We start from the raw sequence: 25245 nt of genomic DNA on the forward strand, positions 1-25245 counted from the left end.
GCGAACAGCAGCATGCAAAGTGGGTGTGACTATTTAATTCCCTGTAGTTCACGGTCATATGCCAGGAGCCGTCTGGCTTTTTCACTGGCCACACTGGGGAATTAAAAGGAGTATGAATGGGCTTTATGATGCCCAGTTTCTCCGACTCCTGTAGAGTTTCTCCAATTTCCTTGTGTCCCCCAGGCAATTTATAGTGCTTAGTACTTGTCACTCGCCTAGGTACAGGCAGAGCTACAGGTGGGTGCTTAATGTGTCCCCTCAGGACTGCCTTTACCACACATACCCTCAGTCTGAACTCACCTTTAGTCGTCTATAACCATAGACCCTGCAGGATATCTACCCCCAAAATATATTCAGGGATGGGAGAAATGTATACAGAGTACACTCCTTTGGGAGTAAACACCCTATCCCCCTTGGGATTTGGACTTTCATCACTTTAATTGCCTTACCCCCATAGCTATCTATTACAGCAGGGGTTCCGGGAAAATGCTCAGGGTTGCCATGAATCAGAGAACACTCAGCTCCTGTGTCCACATTGTACATTCACAGGGAACCAATGAATTGCTAATTCTACATGTGGCCTCCAGTTCCCACCACATCCCCCAAGGTGGAGACCTTGAACCCTACCTCAGTCAAACCGCAATGCCCAATCATCCTCCTGTGGGAGTGAGGGCCCAGCCGAATCCTGAGCACTGTCCCCTAGGAAGTTTTGTAGGGACACAGGCTGGCATGAGGCCTTGACTCCAGTTTCCGTGTCCTGGACCTCAGCGACTGGAACTGCTGCTCTGGCTTTAATTGGTGCCAAAGTTCTAACAAGATTCTATTGCACTGCCCATAAAGTTTTTCTTTCACTACCCCAGCCTTTATCAAATCAACCCACATCTAGGTCCTCGAGACCTTCACAGGGTCTTTTGCACTTCTTCTTTCAGTCGTAGCCCATACGTCCCTCCATGCCCTTATTGTTTCAACCTCCCCAGATGTGCTAAAGTATAAGTAGTCTCACTTATGGGTTGCCCTATGTGGTGGACAAGTAGGGACCCAAAAAGAGATGTGGGAGCTGTATGGGGCACCAGATTTCTCATTCCTACGGTGAACAACAACTCACTGGGGCTCTAGGGGTCCATATTATAGATGATATTTTTCATGCCCCAATTTCCCACAATACCTTTTGGAGCTCCACATGCATTTTCCAGCTAGTGGATAAATATGGTAAATCACCCTAATTAGGCCAAACTTCCCTGATGGCAGCTGTCAGCCATTCCAGAAGTGTCTGATTTCCTGAGGTGTGACGGGCACTTTGCAAACCCTGCTAGAGGGAAGGGTGAGTCACCAGGGAAGCCAGTCTACTCATCTCAGTACCTGACATAACAATGCTTTCCACTCCCATATCCCAGAGATATAAAAGCCATGTAGGCAGAGATTCTGATGGCTTCTGCCTCTACCAGACACTCATGTCCACCAGCTCATCCTGGGTACAGGGGCGGAGCATAGAGTGCTCCACAACCTGGAAAGGGGGTGGCTCCTCCCCCTGAGGAGCCTGCGGTTGTTTTATTTTTTTAATTACGCTGGGCGGGCCTTTAATACAGGAGAGGCTGGTACCTCAGGTGGTGACCTCAGCAGCAGATTGGCTCATGGCTCCGCCTCCTCATCTTCTCCCCTCAGTTCTTCCACCATCTCTGGGCTGAAGGCACCAGTCTTTCCTCCCCCTCCCCCATGGCCTCCTGCAACATGGCTTCTCCTGCCTCCTCCCCCCTTGCTGCTGCTAAGGAATCTTCCAGGAGCGCAATCCATCTGCTCAATAATGGTCTCTCTTCCTTAAGGGTATCCCACAGGTAATCACCCAGCTCCTCCAAGCAGTGCTGAAGTACGTGTCTATCCTGCCGACGTCACTCTCTCTCGTCAATAACCCTCTTGATAACCCTCTCTTTCTCGACAGCCCTCTCTTTCTCCTGTATAATTCTCTCTCCTTGATAACATTTTCCTATCTTGAGAGAAAGAGACCCTATAATGCCAGCTGCTACATGGCCACTCAGGGCCTCTAAGCAGCCTTCTATTGCACGGAGGGCTAATTTTGCAGCTTCCAGTGTCTCTACCCTTCCCCAGTTCTAGGGAAGGCCCCACCCCTGCAGGAGGTGCTTTACCCTAGACCAATTCTCCACTAGGGGCTCCCAAATTGGAAGCCCCACAGATAGGGGGCTCCCAGGTGAAGCTGCACCCTCTGCTACTGCATCCACTGGGGCCTCCCCACCAACCACAGGGGTTCAGGGGGTTCGGGGAATCTTCCCATCCATTCTAGGGGCAGCCCACCCAAAGTTTGCACCCATGTAGACAGATTTCATTTTCAGAGGTCCTGCCGACTACTAGCAGATTAACTCCGGAGAGAGGAAATGCCAGGGCAAAATACCTAGGGGAAACCATAATTAGTCAAAGGGAGAAATAAAGTTTAAAACCCGTTTATTGCTTACAAAAAGCGTCTGGCGTCTCTCTCTCTTTCTCTCCTGCTGTGGAAGAACCCAGCAAATAGTATCCCTAACCTGTCAGGTTCACGTAAACCATCAATTGCCCAAGTGATTACCCATTGATACGGAGTTGGACTACTTCTCTCCATCCCTCAGAAACGGCTGTCGATATGGAGATGCACTAAAGCCAGGCAAGAGATTCTGGAAAGATTGCAATTTTACCTACGGGTGTCATATCTAAGAAATCATTACTTAATTCAAGGTGATGAAGACACACACCAGTGAGTTCTTCAAAGAGATTTATATTTTAGTTCTTAAGTCTTTGATCCAGTTTGAGTTGAGGTAAGGGTTCAGCTTTATTCTTTTGCATGAGATTATCTACTTATCCCCGTACCATTTGTTGAAAAGACTTCTTTACCCTGAATGGTCTTGGCACTCTTGTGTAAGATCAGTTTACCCTAAATGTGAAGGTTTATTTCTGCACTCTCAGTAATTTTTCCAAAAAAGTTGGACATTTTAACTGCTAACTGTCTTCTGGGCATTAATCTAAGCACACATTCTTAATATTAACTCTGTGAGATGGCCATTATTCTTACTCCCACTTTACAGATCAAGTAGCCCAGATACAGTGTGATTTGCCCAAAGACCAGACAGATAGTAAATGGGCAGAGCCAGGACAGGAACTTAGCCTGATTGACTTGACAGCCTAGCTCCTTAACAATACTATAAATAAACGAGAAAGCAGAATTTAGAATTCCTCTGAAGAGTTCATTTTAAACTAAAGGCGTGTAGGTCGGGTTTGCCACTCAGTTGGAAAAGCACAACAGAGCAGGGGCTTTAAAACTAGCTTGCTTCCTATTGAGTATTAGAAACGGACCTGTCTTCCACGGCTGCAACCCCTCCAACCCCAACTTAAGAATTGACAAATCAACGCATCGATTTGGCTCCCGGGGCAACGCATCGTATAGTTAGAGTTTACCACCCTTGGGTAAAGCCTCGGCTGTGCCCACTTCCCAGCCCTCAGGCCCTTCTCGAGCCCTGCGGGCGGGAGCGGACTGAGTCTGCGCCCAGGCCGGAGGCTGCCCGGGAGGTGGTAACTCTCGCGGGAAGGGGCGTCGTTGCCTCGGGAACGGCGTCCTGGTCGCGAAAGATGGCGGGGAAAGGTCTTGGCTCCGGGGTCAGTTCAACCCTTAACTTCGGGAGTGACTGGATTCTGGGCCGGCCCGAGGACGCCTAACCTCATCCAACCTGGGGGTCTGAAAGTCTCATCTCTTTTGCAGAGACGGAGCGTTCCAGGGGCGCCGCTCGCGCCGCGCGTTCCGCAGCCTACCGTACCTCGCCGGGACCTCCTCGCCAAGGAGGAGGAGTATAAGTAAGAAATTCGGCGGCTCTGTGTTTTCTTTCTTTTATCTAAAGGAGGCTGCTTGCAAGTACTTTTCCTGATGCCTGACTGGACCTCTGGGACCCTCACCGTCCAGTATTTTCTTCTCATCGTCCTGTTCTCTTGCTCTTCTTCACTGTTCTTTCACTTACGCTCACCTGAGTCTTAACAGGTATTTGAAGGAGGTGAAAACTCAGCCCAAGTAAACATTCATCAGAAGTGATTTGGATAGCAGAAATTGCCAATAATAGTTAAGTTTCCAGTTTAAGGAAGTCCACTTAATTCCAAGTTCCTAGAGTTTACGTATGTAAATTTCTTTTAGGCTTGGTTTCTAAATTGAAAGCATGAGTCTCAGTGCAATTGGAATGATCATTCTCATCGCAGTTTGGTGGAGTTGGGAGGAGGATTTCCTTCCCCGTATCTGCTCTTAGTGAATTACACCTGACACGGGTTCTTTCATTCTTGGACCGTTACACTCTTCACCCCCCAGGTATCACACAAAAGCCAGAAGTAGCTTTCAGTCTGATCGTGTCACTTCTTTAACTAAAACTGCCGTGGTTTCCATTTGTACTTCAAAGCTCCGTCAGATATGGCTCCTCTCCTATTTGATCATATCTCTGTTTTTTGCCTATTAACTACGCGTCCCTGTGGCCTTTAAATTCGCCAAACTTTTTCCTCGGGGACAGTCACATATTCCCTCCCTTAATTATGCTCTCTTTTTATTGTCTTACCAATTTTTCTTTGAATTCGAGTAATTTGTGAAAATGAATTCATTTATTAGTTTACTTTTTGTCTGTTTCCTCCAGTGGACTGTAAGCTCCATAAGGTTGGAGACCATGTCTTTTGTTTGCCCTTAAAATAAAATATTTTAACAACTCAAATTCTTTTTATTTTAAAATGACTAATTTCGTTTAAAACTTGGACAACAATCTGGAAGTTCCTCTAATGGTTAAACATGGAGTACCACATGATCTATACTTAAAATTAAAGCGTAAAGTTAAAACTGACATTCACTGTCTTTAGATGAACTAGGCATATGCCAGCTTGCCATAGTATGCAGGAAGATAACATCCCCCTCTGATGCAGTGGATCTTAAGCAATTAGCCTACTGTCCATGTACAGTTATGAATAAGCTGTGATCAACCCAGAATGGTTATTTTCATTATCACATACCAGGTAGCCCCAAATAGCACATACATTGATTAGGTTAATTCATATCATTATTTAAGGGTATATTTTGCACCTGGCTCTGGTGTGTTGTTATCGTCCTACTTAATGACACCTTAAAGACATCTACAGGAGCTATTCTATTTTAACAGTAATTGTTTTGCAGTAAAGGTGGCCAGCTATTACTTCTTCTGTTGCCTGTTCTTGGATGTGCAAATCTGAGACATAAGAACTACGTAGCTTCCTGGGTCTGCCTGAAGCTGTAGATTACTTCTGTGGCGTACAGAAGAGTAAAATGTCTGGCCTTTATTATATGAAGCACGAATATGAGTATTTTGCCACATGTTGTCATGGTAGGCATGTCTTTTTTTTTTTTTTTATATCTTAGTTCCCTCTCTTTTGTTTTTTTTTTTTTGAGAGGGCATCTCTCATATTTATTGATCAAATGGTTGTTAACAACAATAAAATTCAGTATAGGGGGGTCAATGCTCAATGTACAATCATTAATCCATCTCAAGCCTAATTCTCATCAGTCTCCAATCTTCTGAAGCATAACGAACAAGTTCTTACATGGTGAACGAATTCTTACATAGTGAATAAATTCTTACATGGTGAACAGTACAAGGGCATTCATCACAGAAACTTTCGGTTTTGATCATGCATTATGACCTATAAACAATCAGGTCAAATATGAATATTCGTTTGATTTTTGTACTTGATTTATATGTTGATCCCACATTTCTCCTATTATTATTATTATTTTTATTTTTAATAAAATGCTGAAGTGGTAGGTAGATGCAAGATAAAGGTAGAAAACATAGTTTAGTGCTGTAAGAAGGCAAATGTAGATGATCAGATGATCAGGTGTGTGCCTATGGACTAAGTATTAATCCAGGCTAGACAAGGGCAGCAAGACATCCACGGATGCAGAAGATTTCTCTCAAAGCAGGGGGGGGTGAGGTTCTGAGCCTCACCTCTGTTGATCCCCAAATTCTCACCTGATGGACCCCTGCGACTGTGCCTGTCTTAGGTTGTTCCTCCCTTGAGGAATCTTACCCATCTCTGGCTAACCAGTCATCTTCCAGGGCCATACAGGGAAATGTAAAGTTGGTAAGTGAGAGAGAAGCCATGTTGTTTGCAAAGGTTAGCTCTTTACTTCTTTGCAGATTTATGCCCTGTGGCTTCTATGCCCAGCACTTGTCTCGAGGTATCTTTACCACCTGGAGGAATTATGATACTCGGTAAATTCGATATGAGGCACAAATTCTATTTAAGGGTTGTAATTAGGAAGGAAGAAGAAAAGCTATAGATGTAGCATATGAAGGAAACATGTGAGGATTGATTATTTCTTTGACATATCTTCTTGTAGAGTACCTTAAGTATGTATAGGTTTTAAACTACTAACTAATTTGCACACACATATTAACATAATAGGAATACGGTGACATAAACAAAGCAAATCTATAATTACCATCCATCTCCAGTGAAGCCAAGAAAACCATTTAGGCACCCTAGGCATTTGTGAAAATTTGTCTATGATATGATGGATATTGTTCAACTGTACTTGAACAGTCTGAGAGAAATCAGACAAATTAAAGCAGCCCGTTTCTGGGATCTGTTCACATCCCATATGTTCTTTTAACTATAGATAGTCTATAGTCATAAGATTTTGGAGTGCTACACCTTGCACCCCTCCCAACTCCTGGTTGAGTTCCAACAGTACAGATCCGGTCAAATTCGTTGTCTCACTGTATGCACATGCCAGCCTAGACATCTCCCTCCTCATTCCTATGGCAAGTCCAGGAGACGGTGGGCTGGATGCAGCCACAACCGCAGCATCGTCCGGATCCCTGTGGAGGCTTTTTGATGATCATCCCCTGGCACAAGTCCTCCAGAGAGTGCTGATGCTGGAAGCTCCTCCTTATATCGTATCTTAGTTCATTTTCTGGGTATCCAAGCTAGGCCTTGATCTTCTGCATAGAAACAAAGAGACCCTTTGCCCACACTTTGACATGCCCTCTATACCATTGTGCAGAACTCATTGGAGGTCAGCACACAGTAACTGCTTTTTTTTTTTTTTAATTAAGAGAAAGGAATTTTATCAGAAAAGAGTACCTCCATAGCTGATCATCTGACACCCTTTAAGTGATCAACATTAAGGATATTTAAAGCATAGGCATGTCTTTTTTAACAGCACTTCCCAGGGATCCCAGTCCAGAATCTTCTATAATCAGCTCCTGTCAAATAGTTGGAGGAAATAATCACTATCTGTGAGGCTAAACTAAGGAATATGCTGATCACTGAAGTAAGTAGTTTCATGCCTGTATTAAAGCCAGAAAACTAAACAACAAAATTATGTCACATCTCTTTTAACTGGTCTTGATAACTGATAGGCAGGCCCCCCATTCCCCACACCCCTTCCTGGTATATGCCAGTTACGTTGGATTTGTAGATTAATTTGCAGAGAGCTGACATCTCTGTGCTTTTGAATCTTCTCTTCCACAAATATGGTACATCTTCATTTACAAAGGCTTTTTTTTCTCATGGGGTGGAGTCCCTTAATAATAGTTTACTTTATTTCTATGTAAAAGTCTTGTATATGTAATTTATTACAAGGCATCTTACAGTTTTTCTTGCTATGATGAATGGCTTTTCTACTCTATTTCTAATTGGTTTGATGTGTAGGAACATTACTGATTTTTTATGTTGATCCTACACCTATATTTATATAGATACAGATTGTCAGTCCTGATGAACGCTCTTAATTCATTCTGTAGAGTCCCTTGCATTTTTTTTATAACAACAGTTATATCATATACAAATTATGATAGTTTTGTCCCATTACAGTTTCTCCATACACTTTCTTTTCTTCTCCATCTGGTTAGAAGCTCCAGTGCAGTATGGAAATAGGAAAAGTGATGGTGAGCATCCTTACGTTGGTTATGATTTTTCAGGAACCCACTTTTAATAATTTATCCCAATATTTAAGTTTTATTGTAGAGTTTTTGGTAGATTCTTGTATCAGGTTTAAGGACACTGTTTCCTTTAATTTTCCTATTTTGAATGTTAAATCTTATCAAAACTTTTCCCAAAAGAATTTTGGTGAATACCCACTACTCCCATTTAATATTTTGACATACTGAACAGCAGAGCAGATTTCTTACTTTCTTTTCAAGACTGCTGAATTTGATTGCTATAGTTTAGTGTATGTTTTTTGCATTTATGAACAAAAGTGTGATAGGTATTGCACTTTTCTCTAGGTCTTTTTCTTTCTGATTTTGAAAGCAGTATTACCCTAGCCACATGAAATAACTGAATAGTTTTCGTTTTCTGCTTTTTCCATTCTGGCAAGCTTTTTGTAAAGGGATCCTTTGATTAAAAGTGTGAAGCTGAGTCTGATATTCTTTGGTATTGCTGATGGAATTTTTTTGCCTTTTGATTCTGGATCATTAACAGTTATTCATTTATTTAGATATACTAATGCTTCCAGAATAAGTTTTGGTCACTTAATAGTTTTCTAGAAAAGTGTCCATTTAATGTATGTATTAGCATAAATTTACTCTAATTATGCTCTTAAGTTTCAAACTTGAATGAATTTGTAAAATCATACACACCTTTTGAGAACTTTGCAATATTGTCTTTTCTTTCAGTCTTGCTGGAAGGTTTATCTATTTCATTGGTCTTTTCAGGGAACGAGCTGTTGATTTTATTGCTGATTTGTTGTTTCTTTATTGGTATATATTCTATCTCTTCCAATTGTGGCGGATTAGTTTTTTCTTTTTTAGTTTCATTTTTTAGTTTTTTTCTTATTTCTTAATAAATACATTAATTTCTATAAATTTCTCCCCTATTATAGCTTTTCTGTATGTTAGCACCCATTTAGATATATGTATTTCTTCTGCTGTTTCTTAGTTTTAAATAGTTTATTATTTTCAGAGTGATTATTTAGGAGTGTGTTTTTTAGTTGCCAAGCCCGTAGGTTGGTTTGTTGGGGTTTTTTTTATTGTAGTTATTTTAAAGTTTATTTTTAGTTGTCCTACAATCAAACAATGTATATACTGTTGTGATCAGGGATGTGTTCAATTTTTCTAAATGTTCCATAGGAAAAGGATGCTCACCATCACTTTTCCTATTTCCATACTGCACTGGAGCTTCTAACCAGATGGAGAAGAAAAGAAAGTGTATGGAGAAACTGTAATGGGACAAAACTATCATAATTTGTATATGATATAACTGTTGTTATAAAAAAAAATGCAAGGGACTCTACAGAATGAATTAAGAGCGTTCATCAGGACTGACAATCTGTATCCATAGCTGGTTCCATAGCTGGTAGACTACTTTTCTTCTGTTCTTTTAAAATAATTGCTTTGGCAATTTATAGAGTGTTCTTTTTGTCTCTGAAGTTTTGCAGTTTCACTAGATGTGTATAGATACGTATTTGTTTTCTTAATTCTACTTGAGATCCATGTTTTCATTTCTAGAGAATTCTCAGCATCTTTTCAAATACTGACATTCTCTCTCCTCTGGGATTTCTTTCTGCAACTTCTATTAGATAGATGTACATCTTTGTCATTCAGTCTGTCTTTAATGGATGTTAACCTCTGTTTTGTATTTTTGTCATTTTGCTTCTCTGTGTCTCCTTTCAGGTAATTTTTTTCTTATCTGCCTTCTAATTCATTCATTCCCTCCTCAGTTCATTCTGTGGTTCAGCTTATCCACTGAGTTTGAGTTTTTTATTTCAATGACTATATTTCTCATTTAAGATAATTTCTGTTTGTTTCTTTTCCAAATTAAGTGTTCTTTTGTAGTCAATAGTGGTTCTTCCCTCATGTTTTCTACTCTTCCTCTTTTTTTTCCTTTTGTAAATGAAAAATGCTTAATTAAAAATCTATTTTAGGTTGTTTTATTTCCAGTTCTTATGGTACAGATTTGGTTGCATTTGCTGATTTTCTGTTTTTGTGACTTCTTTTTTCATGCAACTTGTTATCTTTGTGAAGTTGTCTTTAGTAGGATTTGCTTTCTGAGGAAGCTCCATATGTTCTAGATGAAATGTCCCTCTAGGGTGGTTTCACATTGACCTGTCCTAGCTTATCAGAGTTTTCACTGGTTTCAGTCCAGCTTTCTATACTAAAGTTTTGGCATCGTGTCTCTATACCATCTGGATAAGGTGAATTTGGACTGTACTCCTGTATGCTCTAATTAACCCACAAGAGAGTCTTTTCTACCTATGGCTCTAGTTTCATTTCCGTTCACGTAAGTTATGGGTAGTGTTTTTGTGGCCTGCGTTTTACAGGTGTCACCCTTCATGACTCCCACTCGTGTCAGTTTCTAGCTGGTAAGCTGTTTTGCCTTCTGTTCCTGTTTACTGCTCTCAGTTTGACTTGCAGCTTTATTTTTAGGGCCAGGGTATTTCCCGTGCCTGACTTCGAGTTTAGTGATATTTCTTTCATTACATTTTATCCAGCATTTCCCTGCATTTGGAGCAGAAGAATAGTCTTCAGAGTCATCTTGGTCTGTTATATTGATCAGAGCTTCTATTTAAGTTCTCATGATTCTTGTAAGGGAAATGTGAAAAATCAGGTACTGGCACCCTAAATGCAACTTCAAGTCTTAATATTTTTCTTTTGATTAACTCATCCTAAGAATATTTCTTAAAGCAGCAGACTCTTTTAGGAATGAATATGGTACTTTTTTTTTCTGGGAGTGGGGATTTGTGGTGATTTGGATTATTTCTGAATCACGTATCTAAGAAGAAACATCAAGATACCTTACTGTTAAAATTGCTCAACAATTTCTTCATATAACTTCAGAAGAGCCTAGATGGTCTAGATATGTGACCTATGACTAGAATAAAACATGCTTTTGAAGATGTTTATTATAGTGTTAACCTTTAAAAGTAAAAAAAGGGACTTAAACTAACAGTAGGAACAATTTAATGCATTATGTAAACTGTAACTCATTAAAATATTGTATACCCATTTAAGGCACTAATTATAAAGATTTCTAGAGATAAACATATTGCTTCTATATTGTTATAGGAAAACATCTTAGAATTGTGTATATACATGAAAATTAGAAGGGAATATTAAAAATAAAAATAATTGGATAATGGTAGTAGTATTACAAGCAATTTTTCCTTCAAAGTTTTCTTCAGTAGTATTGCCATTCTTGCAGTCTAGATGGGGCCAAATGGTATTCCTATTCTTTGCTAGACTCCAAATAGATTGAAAATTTTTTTTATTTATTTTATTATTTTTATTTTTAACTTTTATTTAACAAGTTGAGGTCATGATGTAATTTTTTTTTTTTGAGAGGGCATCTCTCATATTTATTGATGAAATGGTTGTTAACAACAATAAAATTCTGTATAGGGGAGTCAGTGCTCAATGCACAATCATTAATCCATCTCAAGCCTAATTCTTGTCAGTCTCCAATCTTCTGAAGCATAACAAACAAGTTCTTACATGGTGAACAAATTCTTACATAGTGAATAAGTTCTTACATGGTGAACAGTACAAGGGCAGTCATCACAGAAACTTTCGGTTTTGATCACGCATTATGAACTATAAACAATCAGGTCAAATATAAATATTCGTTTGATTTTTATACTTCATTTATATGTGGATCCCACATTTCTCCCTTTATTATAATTATAATTTTTATTTTTAATAAAATGCTGAAGTGGTAGGTAGATGCAAGATAAAGGTAGAACACATAGCTTAGTGTTGTAAGAGAGCAATTGTAGATGATCAGGTGTGTGCCTGTAGACTATGTGTTAATCCAAGCTAGACAAGGGCATTAAAACATCCACGGATGCAGAAGATTTCTCTCAAAACAGGGGGGGTGAGGTTCTAAGCTTCACAACTGTTGATCCCCAATTTCTCACCTGATGGCCCCCCTGCGACTGTGCCTCTCTTAGGTTGTTCCTCCCTTGAGGAATCTTACCCGTCTCTGGCTAACCAGCCATACAGGGAGATGTAAAGTTGGTAAGTGAGAGAGAAGCCATATTGTTTGAAAAGGTTAGCTTTTTACTTCTTTGCAGATTTATGCCCTGTGGCTTCTATGCCCAGCATTTGTCTTGAGGTATCTTTACCACTTGAAGGAATTATGATACTTGGTAAATTCGATATGAGGCACGAATTCCATTTAAGGGTTGTAATTAGGAAGGAAGAAGAAAAGCTATAGAGGTAGCAGATGGAAGAAAACTTGGGAGGATTGATTATTTCTTTGACATATCTACTTGTAGAGTAACTTAAGCATGTATAGGTTTTAAACTACTAACTAAAATTGCACACACACATTAACATAATAGGAATACAGTTACATAACCAAAGCAGATCTATAGTTACCAGCCATCTCCAGTGAAGCCAAGAAAACCAGTTAGGCACCCTAGGCATTTGTGAAAATTTGTCTATGATATGATGGATATTGTCCAACTGTACTTGAACAGTCTGAGAGAAATCAGACAAATTAAAACAACCCATTCCTGGGAACTGTTCACATCCCATATGTTCTTTTAACTGCAGATAGTCAATCGTCGTAAGATTTTGGAGTGCTACAACTTGCACTTCTCCTAATTCTTGGTTGAGTTCCAGCAGTATAGATCCAGTCAAATTTGTTGTTTTACTGTATGCACAGGCCAGCTTAGATATCTCCATCTTCATTCCAATGGCAAGTCCAGGAAGCGGTGGGATGGATGCAGCTACAACTGCAGCATCGCCTGGATCTTTGTGGAGTTTTTTTGATGATCATCTTCTGGTATGAGTTTTCCAGAGAGTGCTGATGTTGGAAGTTCTTCTTCATATCATATCTTAGTTCATTTTCTGTGTAGCCAAATTAGGCTTTGATCTTCTGTATAAACACAAACAGACCCTTTGCCCACACTTTGATATGCCCTTTATACCATTGTGTAGAACTCATTGGAGGTCACCACACAGGAACTGCTTTTTTTTTTTTAAGAGAAAGGAATATTATCAGAAAAGTGTACCTCCATAGCCGATCATCTGACACCCTTTAAGTGATCAAAATTAAGAATATTTAAAGCATGTGTTAATCGATGATTTACCATTAGTTTTATCCTATCAACGAGTAATCCCCCTTTTCTTTTTTTTTAATCTTTAATCTACACTTACATGAAGAATATTATGTTTACTAGGCTCTCCCCTATACCAAATCCCCCCTATAAACCACTTTACAGTCACTGTCCCTCAGCATAGCAAAATGTTGTAGAATCACTACTTGTCTTCTCTGTTGTACAGCCCTCCCCTTTCTCCCTCCCCCCCATGCACGCTAATCTTAATACCCCCTTTCTACTCCCCCCCCTTATCCCTCCCTACCCACCCATCCTCCCCAGTCCCTTTCCCTTTGGTACCTGTTAGTCCATTTTTGGGTTCTGTAATTCTGCTGCTGTTTTGTTCCTTCAGTTTTTCCTTTGTTATTATACTCCACAGATTAGTGAAATCATTTGGTATTTCTCTTTCTCCGCTTGGCTTATTTCACTGAGCATAATACCCTCCAGCTCCATCCATGTTGCTGCAAATGGTAGGATTTTCCCTCTTCTTATGGCTGAGTAGTATTCCATTGTGTATATGTACCACATCTTCTTTATCCATTCATCTACTCATGGACATTTAGGTTGCTTCCAATTCTTGGCTATTGTAAATAGTGCTGCAGTAAACATAGGGGTGCATCTGTCTTTCTCAAATTTGATTGCTGCGTTCTTAGGGTAAATTCCTAGGAGTGGATTTTCCTGAGTCAAATAGTATGTCTGTTTTGAGCATTTTGATGAACCTCCATACTGCTTTCCACAATAGTTGAACTAATTTACATTCCCACCAGCAGTGTAGGAGGGTTCCCCTTTCTCCACAGCCTCGCCAACATTTGTTGTTGTTTGTCTTTTGGATGGCAGCCATCCTTACTGGTGTGAGGGGATATCTCATTGTAGTTTTAATTTGCATTTCTCTGATAATTAGCGATGTGGAGCATCTTTTCATGTGTCTGTTGGCCATCTGTGTTTCTTTTTTGGAGAACTGTCTGTTCAGTTCCTCTGCCCATTTTTTAATTGGATTATTTGTTTTTTGTTTGTTGAGGCATGTGAGCTCTTTATATATTCTAGACATCAAGCCTTTATCGGATCTGTCATTTACAAATATATTCTCCCATACTGTAGGGTTCCTTTTTGTTCTATTGATGGAGTCTTTCACTGTACAGAAGCTTTTCAGCTTAATGTAGTCCCACTTGCTCATTTTTGCTGTTGTTTTCCTTGCCCGGGGAGATATGTTCAAGAAGAGGTCACTCATGTTTATGTCTAAAAGGTTTTTGCCTATGTTTTTTTCTAAGAGTTTTATGGTTTCATGACTTACGTTCAGGTCTTTGATCCATTTTGAATTTACTTTTGTGTATGGGTTTAGGCAATGGTCCAGTTTCATTCTCCTACATGTAGCTGTCCAGTTTTGCCAGCACCATCTGTTGAAGAGACTGTCATTTCGCCATTGTATGTCCATGGCTCCTTTATCAAATATTAATTGACCATATATGTTTGGGTTAATTTCTGGAGTCTCTAATCTGTTCCACTGGTCTGTGGCTCTGTTCTTGTGCCAGTACCAAATTGTCTTGATTACTATGGCTTTGTAGTAGAGCTTGAAGTTGGGGAATGAGATTCCCCCCTACTTTATTCTTCTTTTTCAGGATTGCTTTGGCTATTTGGGGTCTGTGGTGTTTCCATATGAATTTTTGAATTATTTGCTCCAGTTCATTGAAGAATGTTGCAGGTAATTTGAGAGGGATTGCATCAAATCTGTATATTGCTTTGGGCAGGTTGGCCATTTTGACGATATTAATTCTTCCTAGCCAGGAGCATGGGATGAGTTTCCATTTATTAGTGTCCCCTTTAATTTCTCTTATGAGTGACTTGTAGTTTTCAGGGTATAGGACTTTCACTTATTTGGTTAGGTTTATTCCTAGGTATTTTATTCTTTTTGATGCAATTGTGAATGGAATTGTTTTCCTGATTTCTCTTTCTATTGGTTCATTGTTAGTGTATAGGAAAGCTACAGATTTCTGTGTGTTAATTTTGTATCCTGCAACTTTGCTATATTCCGATATCAGTTCTAGTAGTTTTGGAGTGGAGTCTTTAGGGTTTTTTATGTACAATATCATATCATCTGCAAACAGTGACAGTTTAACTTCTTCTTTACCAATCTGGATTCCTTGTATTTCTTTGTTTTGTCTGATTACCGTGGCTAGAACCTCTAGTACTATGTTAAATAACAGTGGGGAGAGTGGGCATCCCTGTCTAGTTCCCAATCTCAGAGGAAAAGTTTTCAGCCTCTCGCTGTTCAGTATAATGTTGGTTGTGGGTTTATCATATATGGCCATTATTATGTTGAGGTACTTGCCCTCTATTCCCATTTTGCTGAGAGTTTTTATCATGAATGGATGTTGAATTTTGTCAAATGCTTTTTCAGCATCTATGGAGATGATCATGTGGTTTTTGTCTTTCTTTTTGTTGATGTGGTGGATGATGTTGATGGATTTTCGAATGTTGTACCATCCTTGCATCCCTGGGATGAATCCCACTTGGTCATGGTGTATGATCCTTTTGATATACTGTTGAATTCTGTTTGCTAATATTTTATTGAGTATTTTTGCATCTACATTCATCAGGGATATTGACCTGTAATTTTCTTTTTTGGTGGGGTCTTTGCCTGGTTTTGGTATTAGGGTGATGTTGGCTTCATAGAATGAGTTTGGGAGTATTCCCTCCTCTTCTACTTTTTGGAACACTTTAAGGAGAATGGGTATTATGTCTTCTCTGTGTCTCTGATAAAATTCCGAGGTAAATCTGTCTGGCTCCAGGGTTTTGTTCTTGGGTAGTTTTTTGATTACCAGTTCAATTTCTTTGCTTGTAATTGGTTTGTTTAACTTTTGTGTTTCTTCCTTGGTCAGTCTTGGGAGGTGGTATTTTTCTAGGAAGTTGTCCATTTCTTCTAGGTTTTCCAGCTTGTTGGCATATCATAGTAGTCTTTAATAATTCTTTGTATTTCTGTGGGGTCTGTCGTGATTTTTCCATTCTCATTTCTGATTCTGTTGATTTGTGTTGATTCTCTTTTTCTCTTAATAAGTTTGGCTAGAGGCTTATCTATTTTGTTTATTTTCTCAAAGAACCAGCTCTTGGTTTCGTTGATTTTTGCTATTGTTTTATTCTTCTCAATTTTGTTTATTTCTTCTCTGATCTTTATTATGTCCCTCTTTCTGCTGACTTTAGGCCTCATTTGTTCTTCTTTTTCCAGTTTCGATAATTGTGATGCTAGACTATTCATTTGGGATTGTTCTTCCTTCTTCAAGTGTGCCTGGATCGCTATATACTTTCCTCTTAAGACTGCTTTCGCTGCATCTCACAGAAGTTGGGGCTTTGTGTTGCTGTTGTCATGTGTTTCTATATATTCCTTGATCTCTATTTTGATTTGTTCATTGATCCATTGATTATTTAGAAGCATGTTGTTAAGCCTCTATGTGTTTGTGAGCCTTTTTGTTTTCTTTGTAGAATTTATTTCTAGTTTTATACCTTTGTAGTCGGAAAAATTGGTTGGTAGAATTTCAATATTTTGGAATTTACTGAGGCTCTTTTTGTGAGCTAGTATGTGGTCTATTCTGGAGAATGTTCCATGTGCACTTGAGAAGAATGTGTATCCTGTTGCTTTTGGATGTAGAGTTCTATAGATGTCTATTAGGTCCATCTTTTCTAGTGTGTTGTTCAGTGCCTGTGTGTCCTTACTTATTTTCTGCCCGGTGGATCTATCCTTTGGGGTGAGTGGTGTGTTGAAGTCTCCTAAAATGAATGCATTGCAGTCTATTTCCCTCTTTGGTTGTGTTAGTATTTGTTTCACATATGCTGGTGCTCCTGTGTTGGGTGCATATATATTTAGAATGGTTATATCCTCTTGTTGGACTGAGCCCTTTATCATTATGTAGTGTCCTTCTTTATCTCTTGTTACTTTCTTTGTTTTGAAGTCTATTTTGTCTGATATTAGTACTGCAACCCCTGCTTTCTTCTCACTGTTGTTTGTCTGAAATATGCTTTTCCATCCCTTGACTTTTAGTCTGTCTTTGGGCTTGAGGTGAGTTTCTTGTAAGCAGCATATAGATGGGGTTTGCTTTTTTATCCATTCTATTACTCTGTGTCTTTTGATTGGTTCATTAAGTCCATTTACATTTAGGGTAACTATTTAGAGATATGTACTTATTGCCATTGCAGGCTTTAAATTCGTGGTTATCAAAAGTTCAGGGTTAGCCTCTTTAGTATCTTACTGCCTAACTTAGCTCGCTTATTGAGCTCTGTTATATACACTGTCTGGAGATTCTTTTCTTCTCTCCCTTCTTGTTCCTCCTCCTGCATTCTTTATATGTTGTATGTTTTGTTCTGTGCTCTTTTTAGGAGTTCTCCCATCTAGAGCAGGCCCTGTTAGATGCCCTGTAGAGGTGGTTTGTGGGAAGCAAATTCCCTCAGCTTTTGCTTGTCTGGGAATTGTTTAATCCCGCCATCATATTTAAATGATAGTCATGCTGGATACAGTATCCTTGGTTCAAGGCCCTTCTGTTTCATTGCATTAAATATATCATGCCATTCTCTTCTGGCCTGTAGGGTTTCTGTCGAGAAGTCTGATGTTAGCCTGATGTGTTTTCCTTTATAGGTGACCTCTTTCTCTCTAGCTGCCTTTAAAACTCTTTCCTTGTCCTTGATCCTTGCCATTTTAATTACTATGTGTCTTGGTGTTGTCCTCCTTGGATCCTTTCTGTTGGGGGTTCTGTGTATTTCTGTGGTCTGTTCGATTATTTCCTCCCCCAGTTTGGGGAAGTTTTCAGCAATTATTTCTTCAAAAAGACTTTCTATCCCTTTTCCTCTCTCTTCTTCTTCTGGTACCCCTATAATACGAATATTGTTCCTTTTGGATTGGTCACATAGTTCTCTTAGTGTTGTTTCGTTCCTGGAGATCCTTTTATCTCTCTCTATGTCAGCTTCTAAACGTTCCTGTTCTCTGGCTTCTATTCCTTCAATGGCCTCTTGCATCTTATCCATTTTGCTTATAAATCCTTCCAGGGATTGTTTCACTTCTGTGATCTCCTTCCTGACATCTGTGATCTCCCTCCAGACTTCATCCCACTGCTCTTGCATTTTTCTCTGCATCTCTGTCAGCATGTTCATGATTTTTATTTTGAATCCTTTTTCAGGAGGACTGGTTAGGTCTGTCTCCTTCTCAGTTGTTGTCTGTGTGATCTTTGTCTGCCTGTAGTTTTGTCTTTTCATGGTGATAGAGATAGTTTGCAGAGCTGGTACAAGTGACCGCTGGAAGAGCTTCCCTTCTTGTTGGTTTGTGGCCTTCCTCTCCTGGGAGAATAGCGACCTCTAGTGGCTTGTGCTGGGCAGCTGTGTGCAGACAGGGCTTCTGCTTCCTGCCTGGCTGCCATGGAGTTTATCTCTGCTGTTTCGTGGGCGTGGCCTGGCTCGGGCCGCTGCTCCAAAATAGTGGAGCCCCCTTGGAGGGGGAGCGGCCTGGAGGCTATTTATCTCTGTAAGGGGCCTCTGTGCTCCCTGCTGCCCAGGGGGTTAGAGTGCCCAGAGATCCCCAGATTCCCTGCCTCTGGACTAAGTGTCCTGTCCTGCCCCTTTAAGACTTCCAAAAAGCACTCTCCAAACCAAAACAACAACAGCAACAACAAAAGAAGAAAGAAAAAAAATTAAATAAATAATTTTTTAAAAAAGAAAGAAAAACGCACGATTTCTTTGTCCTCAGGCGCCTGTCTCAGGCACCCGCTCACCGGTCTTGCTTCCCTGCTTCCCTAGTATTAGGGTCCCTGTCCCTTTAATTCTTCCAAAAAGCACTCGCCAAAAAAAAAAAAAAAAAGGCTGCTCCCATTTCTTTGTTCTCCGGAGTTCGCCTCAGGCACCCGCCCACTGGTCCTGCTGCCCTGTTTCCCTAGTATCCAGGACCCCACACATGCACTGTGTCTGGGCTCTGGTCTGGATGGCTGGGGCTGGGTGTTCAGCAGTCCTGGGCTCCCTCTCCCTCCCTGCTGACTTCTCTCCACCCGCTGGGAGCTGGGGGGAGGGGCGCTCGGGTCCCGCTGGGCTGGGGCTTGTATCTTACCCCCTTCATGAGGTGCTGGGTTCTCGCAGGTGTGGATGTGGTCTGGATGTTGTCCTGTGTCCACTGGTTTCTATTTTAGGAAGAGTTGTCTTTGTTATATTTTCATAGATAAATGTGGTTTTGGGAGGAGATTTCTGCTGCTCTACTCACGCTGCCATCTTGGCTCTGCCTTGAAAAATTTTTTAAAAAGAAAGAGTGACAGGTAGAGGTCAAAATAATCACCTTTTTTTTCTGATGAAGCTGTTATCGAAATACATAGCTGAGGTGTGAGCCACATTAGGTCTGCTCACTAAACCCCAGATTTGTCTGGCTGGGCACAGCAATGCCCCAGACCAAAGTAGACCCTTTCCTGACTCTGCTCCACTTCCCGTCCCCAGCTGAAGCTGATCCCAAGAAGACAGAGAGTGGAACTGAGTTGAACTTAAAGAAGTTTATTCTTCTCAAATAAGTCATTCCACCTTAAGTGAGGGCCAGAGAGAGGTCAGAGCTACACTGTTTGACTTTCTGTTACAAAGCAGGAGGAATCATGGAAAATTGGAGATAGTATTCTAATAGTTATGTTTTGGCTAAAGTGTACCGTAGCATCTTCAGTATATACCAATACTATTTTCTGCTTTTAGGCGTTTAAATGCAGAATTGGAGGCAAAAACAGCTGATCTGGTTCGACAAGCTGAGGAAGTAATAGTAAGTAAATGTACATTATTAGTAATTTCTTGTAAGTGCAATTTTTTTAACTTTTTAATTTGATATATAACATACATGCAAAAGCAAGTACCCAGGGCAAAAATTTTCAGCTCAATGAATCATCACAAATGGAACATGAATATATGTATAGGTGTATGTACATATGTTCCTATATGTTTTTGATAAGCATTTTCTGAAAGTCACTGAAAAAGTGTTTTCCATTTAGATGTTCCAATCTAATCACTAAGAACATTAATATTTCATAATCTTTCCCTTTGCTTCAAGATTAATATTGGAGAGTAGCTATATAGAATTAACACTGGTAATTCAGTAAGAATAGAAGTAACATTTTCTCTGGACATAAGCTGAATAAAGGAAAACAATCATCATTAATACTCAGATGGTAATTTCTTAAACTCAGCATTTGACTTCTTTAATTCAAAATAAATGGAATGTGAAACTACTTTGCTACAGGTCTTATTTTTATACCACAGCATTTAGAATTCTGTGCCTTGATTTCATATAAACCGTGAACAAGTCTGAAATGATTAATGATCAGAAAGGTATTTGAGTGTATTCTAGTTTTGTGTTTTCTTCTATATGACTTACCTTTACTCAATTAACTAGAGAGAGCAGCAAGAAGTACAATCTAGGCCTGTTTCAACACAAATTAAATCACATAAAGAGGAAGATGATAACAGTTTAAGGTAAGTGACTTAAATTACCTAATGCCATTTTTTGATGATGTATGTGAATCTTAATATTAAATCTTTTTGCATGTAAGTATTGGAAATCCTTTTCTGAAGAGTAAAATCGTGTATGATATACAAACAAGTGGGCACTTATGCCAATCAGATACAATATAAACCTTTTACCTATTTTTATCTCATTTAATTCCCAGATTCCTATTTTGAAATAAGTATTATTGTCATCAGTTTAAAAATGAGAAAACTGGAGTTTAGGGAAGTTCAGTACCTTGCCCAAGGATATAGATAGTGTGTGATTTCACTGAGGTTCAAACCACAGTTGATAAGAGTTTTAAACCTGTTCTCACATACTATACTGCCTTTCTTTTAAAATCGCTTATGAAGATGTAAAAATAAATAAATTAGTAAAAACAATGTATTAAATCCATTTTTCCTTGATTTTCATGTGAACTTCAGATATGTGAAGAAATTAGTGAAAAAGATATTTGGAAACAAATTTAGGAAAAGTACAGGATCTGTGTGAATAAAACTATAAAATCTTACAGTAGATATGGTGGTGATCATCAAACATTCCAAGTCTCTTGCTATGAGTAGAAGTCCAATTCTTCTCTTCTAAGCCTAAACAGACGTAGTCTGTGTGAATCTCCAGCTGACTCTTTCTGTGCCATGATCAATGAAAATCTACTTGGTGAATGAAACCTCCCAGCCTAGTCTCTGGGTGATGTGGAACATGTGGAAAAAGGCTTTTTCTTCCTCTCTACTGCTACTTCAAGTGTAAGCTACTGAGATTTTGGGGTTAATATCCTAGCCTATCCTAAGTAGCATAGCAACTGATATTGAGAGTCAGTTGTTGTATAACAAAAACTCTAAAAGTGTGGCTTTAGCTTTGCAGTTAGGTTTAAATTAAGCCAGCAAGTAAACTGATATTGGAGGCTGGAAAGGTAGAGGAATACTGTTAGGTAGCGGCAACAGATTTCGTAAAACTGTTCTTTGGTAATTTGAGAGGCAGAACAAGTATTAATGAACTTGTGCTCTTAGGGGGAGAGGTTGGAAAACAAAATATTAGTAATATGCACTGTTACTGTTAGCTGTATTTGGCATGGATTATAAGAAAGAGACAAGTTTGGGAAAGAGTTAGCTGTTTTGGAGGCACAGTGAATGGGAATGTGGAGATTCCAGAAACTAGAAGCCTTGTAATATTGAAAGAGTCACCGTCTAATTTTGATGAGATTCAGTTTATCTATTTATTTCATCTGTTACCTGGGCTTTTGGAGTCATATGTAAGAATCCATTGCTAAACTTGAAGTCATTAAGATTTGCCACATGCTTTCTTTGAAGACAGTTGTTTAGTTTTAGCTCTAACATTTAAGTCTTTGATCCACTTCGAGTTAATTTTTGTACCTGGTATGAGATAAGGGTTAAACTTCATTCTTTGGCATGTGGATATCCAGTTGTCTCAGCACCATTTGCTGAAAAGACTGTTCTTTCCCCCACTGAATGGTCTTAGTACTCTTGTCAAAACCCAGCTGACCAGAGACACATGGTTTTATTTTTGGACTCTCAATTCTCTTACATTTGATCTATATATCAATTCTATGCCAGCACCACACTGTCTTGATTACCCTTACTTTGTAGAGTCAGCTGCTTTTTAGACCTCAAAAGTTAGGAGATAAAATTGAGAAAATCTTTGAAGAACAAAAGCTTATTAAAGCTCAACCTTCAGGCAAAGATCAGACTACAAGTTAGTTTTCACAACTATTGATAACATTTTCCAGCGAATTAAGGTTCTTCATGGCAAGGATAATTTTAAATGGCACTTATTAACTTTCCAGTGGATAAAAGGGCTCAGGGCAAAGATCTAACTAAAGGTATAGTCTCCCCATAAAATCTAACAACCTCAAAGTGTGAACTGGGGGGTGGGAACCAGGGGAGGGTTCAAGGCAAAAAAGTATAGTCTTGGAAAGAACTGTGCATGTGGTACTGTACATGAAACTGACTGGAATCAAATAGGTAAACTCTGCTTTTTGAGAGTTGTACCTGCAAAAAAGTTTAAGAGTGACAGACTAAAACTATTTGGGTTTGTTTATCTTAAAACAGCTATGGATCCTCCCAATCTTGTAAGATGAAGAAGCAGGCTGTAAGAGTTACACAGCCCTAAGAAGATACAATGTTTAAATACTTTAGAGGGTTTAGAAACAACAAAAAAAATTTTATTTAAGTGCAATATATTTGACTCATACTTGAAATATTGGGACATTATTCATCTATTCAAAAATAGTTTTACGTACAATCCAGCAATTCCCCTTTAGCTATTTACCCAAGAAAAATGAAACGTATGTCCTAGAAGAAACCTGTATGCAAATGTTTATAGCAGTTTTATTCAAATTGCCAAGAACTGGGAATAATCAAATATTTATTAAGTAGTGAATGGATAAATAGATTATGGCATATCCATGCAATGAAATCCTACTTGACAATAAAAAGTAATGAAATACTGTTACAACAACAACATAGATGTGAAAGAAGCCAAACTAAAAACTATATATTCTGTGTGATTCCATTTGTTTGACATTTGACAAAGGTAAAACTATAGGGACAGAAATCAGATTAGTTGTGTGTGGAGCTTAGTGGAGGGTATTAACTACAAGGGGACACAGGGGAATTTTTTGGGTGATGGAAATATCCTCTGTCTTGGCTGTTGTGGTGGTTATGTTACCCTATGTTTGTTAAAATTTATAGAACTATATACCTAAAAAGGGTATATTTTACTATATGTAAATTGCATTTCAATAAACTTGAAAAATTTTTAACACCATTAGTGCCTTGTCTACCTACACCTGGTACAATGGTTAGTAAATTGACCAGGTCCTACCCCCAGGGAGTTAATGCCTAGTGTGTTGCCTTTTTTTTTTTTACTTTTTAATTCAAAGAATTTTCCCATAAAAATATTTTTTACATCATCATTTGATATACACTTCTCTATGTGTACATATAACGTGAAACTACTTATCCATATATATAATGTTTTCTGATATTTTATGGGAAATGATGCTTAACAGTTTAAAAAATTCCAAAATTTGGATTGCAAATAAGATTAGCATGGCTTTTATCCAGTAAATTAAAAGATTGAAATTATGGTAACAGCAGCTAATCCCTAGTTTCTTTTGAAGCAAGTGAGAGACTGATCTCACAAGCATAAAAATAAATCTGTTGATTTTCTTTTACTAAAATTTCCTGAAGTGTAAAGAGGTGATGACACCTCTGCTTACATAAATCAGGTGGTTTTTCTTTTCAAATTAAGGTATCATTGATATATAATCTTACGAAGATTTCACATGAGCAACATTGTGGTTACAACATTTACCCATATTATCAAGTCCCCCCTCCCCATTGCAGTCACTGTCCATCAGCATAGTAAGATACTATAGAGTCACTACTTCTTGTCTTCTCCATGCTATACTGCCTTCCCCCGTGACCTACCTATATTGTGAATGCTAATTATAATGCCCCTTATTTCCCTTCTCCCTCCCTCCCCACCCACCCTCCCCAAGCCCTTCCCTTGGGTAACCGCTAGTCCCTTCTTGGAGTCTATGAGTCTGCTGCTGTTTTGTTCCTTCAGTTTTGCTTCTTTGTTATACTCCACAAATGAGGGAAATCATTTGGTCCTTGTCTTTCTCCACCTGGCTTATTTCACTGAGCATCATACCCTCTAGCTCCATCCACGTTGTTGCAAATGGTAGGATTTGTTTTCTTTTTATGACTGAATAATATTCCATTGGGTGTATTTACCACCTCTTCTTTATACATTCATCTACTGATAGACACTTAGGTTTTTTTTTTAATGCTACTTTTTGAACAGGTAGGTGGCATTTACCACATGAAACATAATACTTGACTATTAGCAGGAATTGCTGAAGGGATAATTCTGTAAAGAGACAATCTATTTCAATTTGTAACAACAATAGTTCACCTAAATGATTACAGTGAGGCAGTGTGTATTATAATAGGTCTTCTACATTCAGGTTTACTCTACCAAACACTATGGTAGGGAAACCAGAATTTAGTTTCCTAATGGTAAGGTATATATATCCTTTGGTCTGTTGGAAGTAAAGTTTATGACACAAATCATTTCAATCATATTTTCCTTTAATGGAAAATTTCAACAGAAATAATCAGAATAATGTGTTTTAGTTCATTTTTCAGGGAAATGCAAAGTAATGTCACTCTGCTAAACCTGAGCAAAACAGATAACCATTAAATGTCTTTTTGTTGATATCTGTGTGTATATGGCAAAGGGAAAGGAGATGGAAAATGCAACAAAAGTATGGAAATGGCAAATGTTATTTAACATGAGGGTGATTAAAGAGACACTTAAAATTTGTATTAACTTTGGTAACATTTTCATGTCACGTGAGAATGATTCTTTAGATTGTAATTTTAAGATATTTTGATGATTTTTTTCTTCCCAGAGCTATTTCTAGTTCTTTAAGAGGTTGTATTTAATACTATTTATCAAAGTACATCTTTGTGTTTAATAGGAAAATAACCTATGTCTGACTAGTTTAGTAGGGGGCATCTGATGGAAAATAATTTTATGTCCTCTGCTATGGTTTGGAGTTCTCAGGGGATATAATGGAGTTAATTTCTTTCTCTTTTCCATAGCAACAATAGGTACTATTGTGGCAGATTTTTCAGAAGTA

At 38.8% G+C, this 25245-nt stretch overlaps 1 protein-coding gene across 3 annotated transcripts in view; it reads left to right on the forward strand.

Annotated features, from left to right (window-relative positions):
• Window positions 1–3564: 3564 nt before the first annotated feature.
• Window positions 3565–25245, forward strand: part of TEX9 (testis expressed 9) — a 98840-nt gene continuing 77159 nt past the window's right edge. For all 3 annotated transcript variants that reach the window (XM_073211893.1, XM_073211892.1, XM_073211894.1), the window contains exons 1-4: window positions 3565–3636; window positions 3740–3831; window positions 19775–19838; window positions 20466–20545. In XM_073211893.1, the coding sequence (XP_073067994.1) occupies window positions 3610–3636; window positions 3740–3831; window positions 19775–19838; window positions 20466–20545 (263 nt within the window). In that variant the 5' untranslated portion in view covers window positions 3565–3609. The remainder of the gene's footprint in view (window positions 3637–3739; window positions 3832–19774; window positions 19839–20465; window positions 20546–25245) is intronic.

The sequence above is a fragment of the Manis javanica genome, chromosome 8 (assembly GCF_040802235.1).
Source record: "Manis javanica isolate MJ-LG chromosome 8, MJ_LKY, whole genome shotgun sequence".
In the NCBI taxonomy this organism is placed as follows: Eukaryota; Metazoa; Chordata; class Mammalia; order Pholidota; family Manidae; genus Manis; species Manis javanica.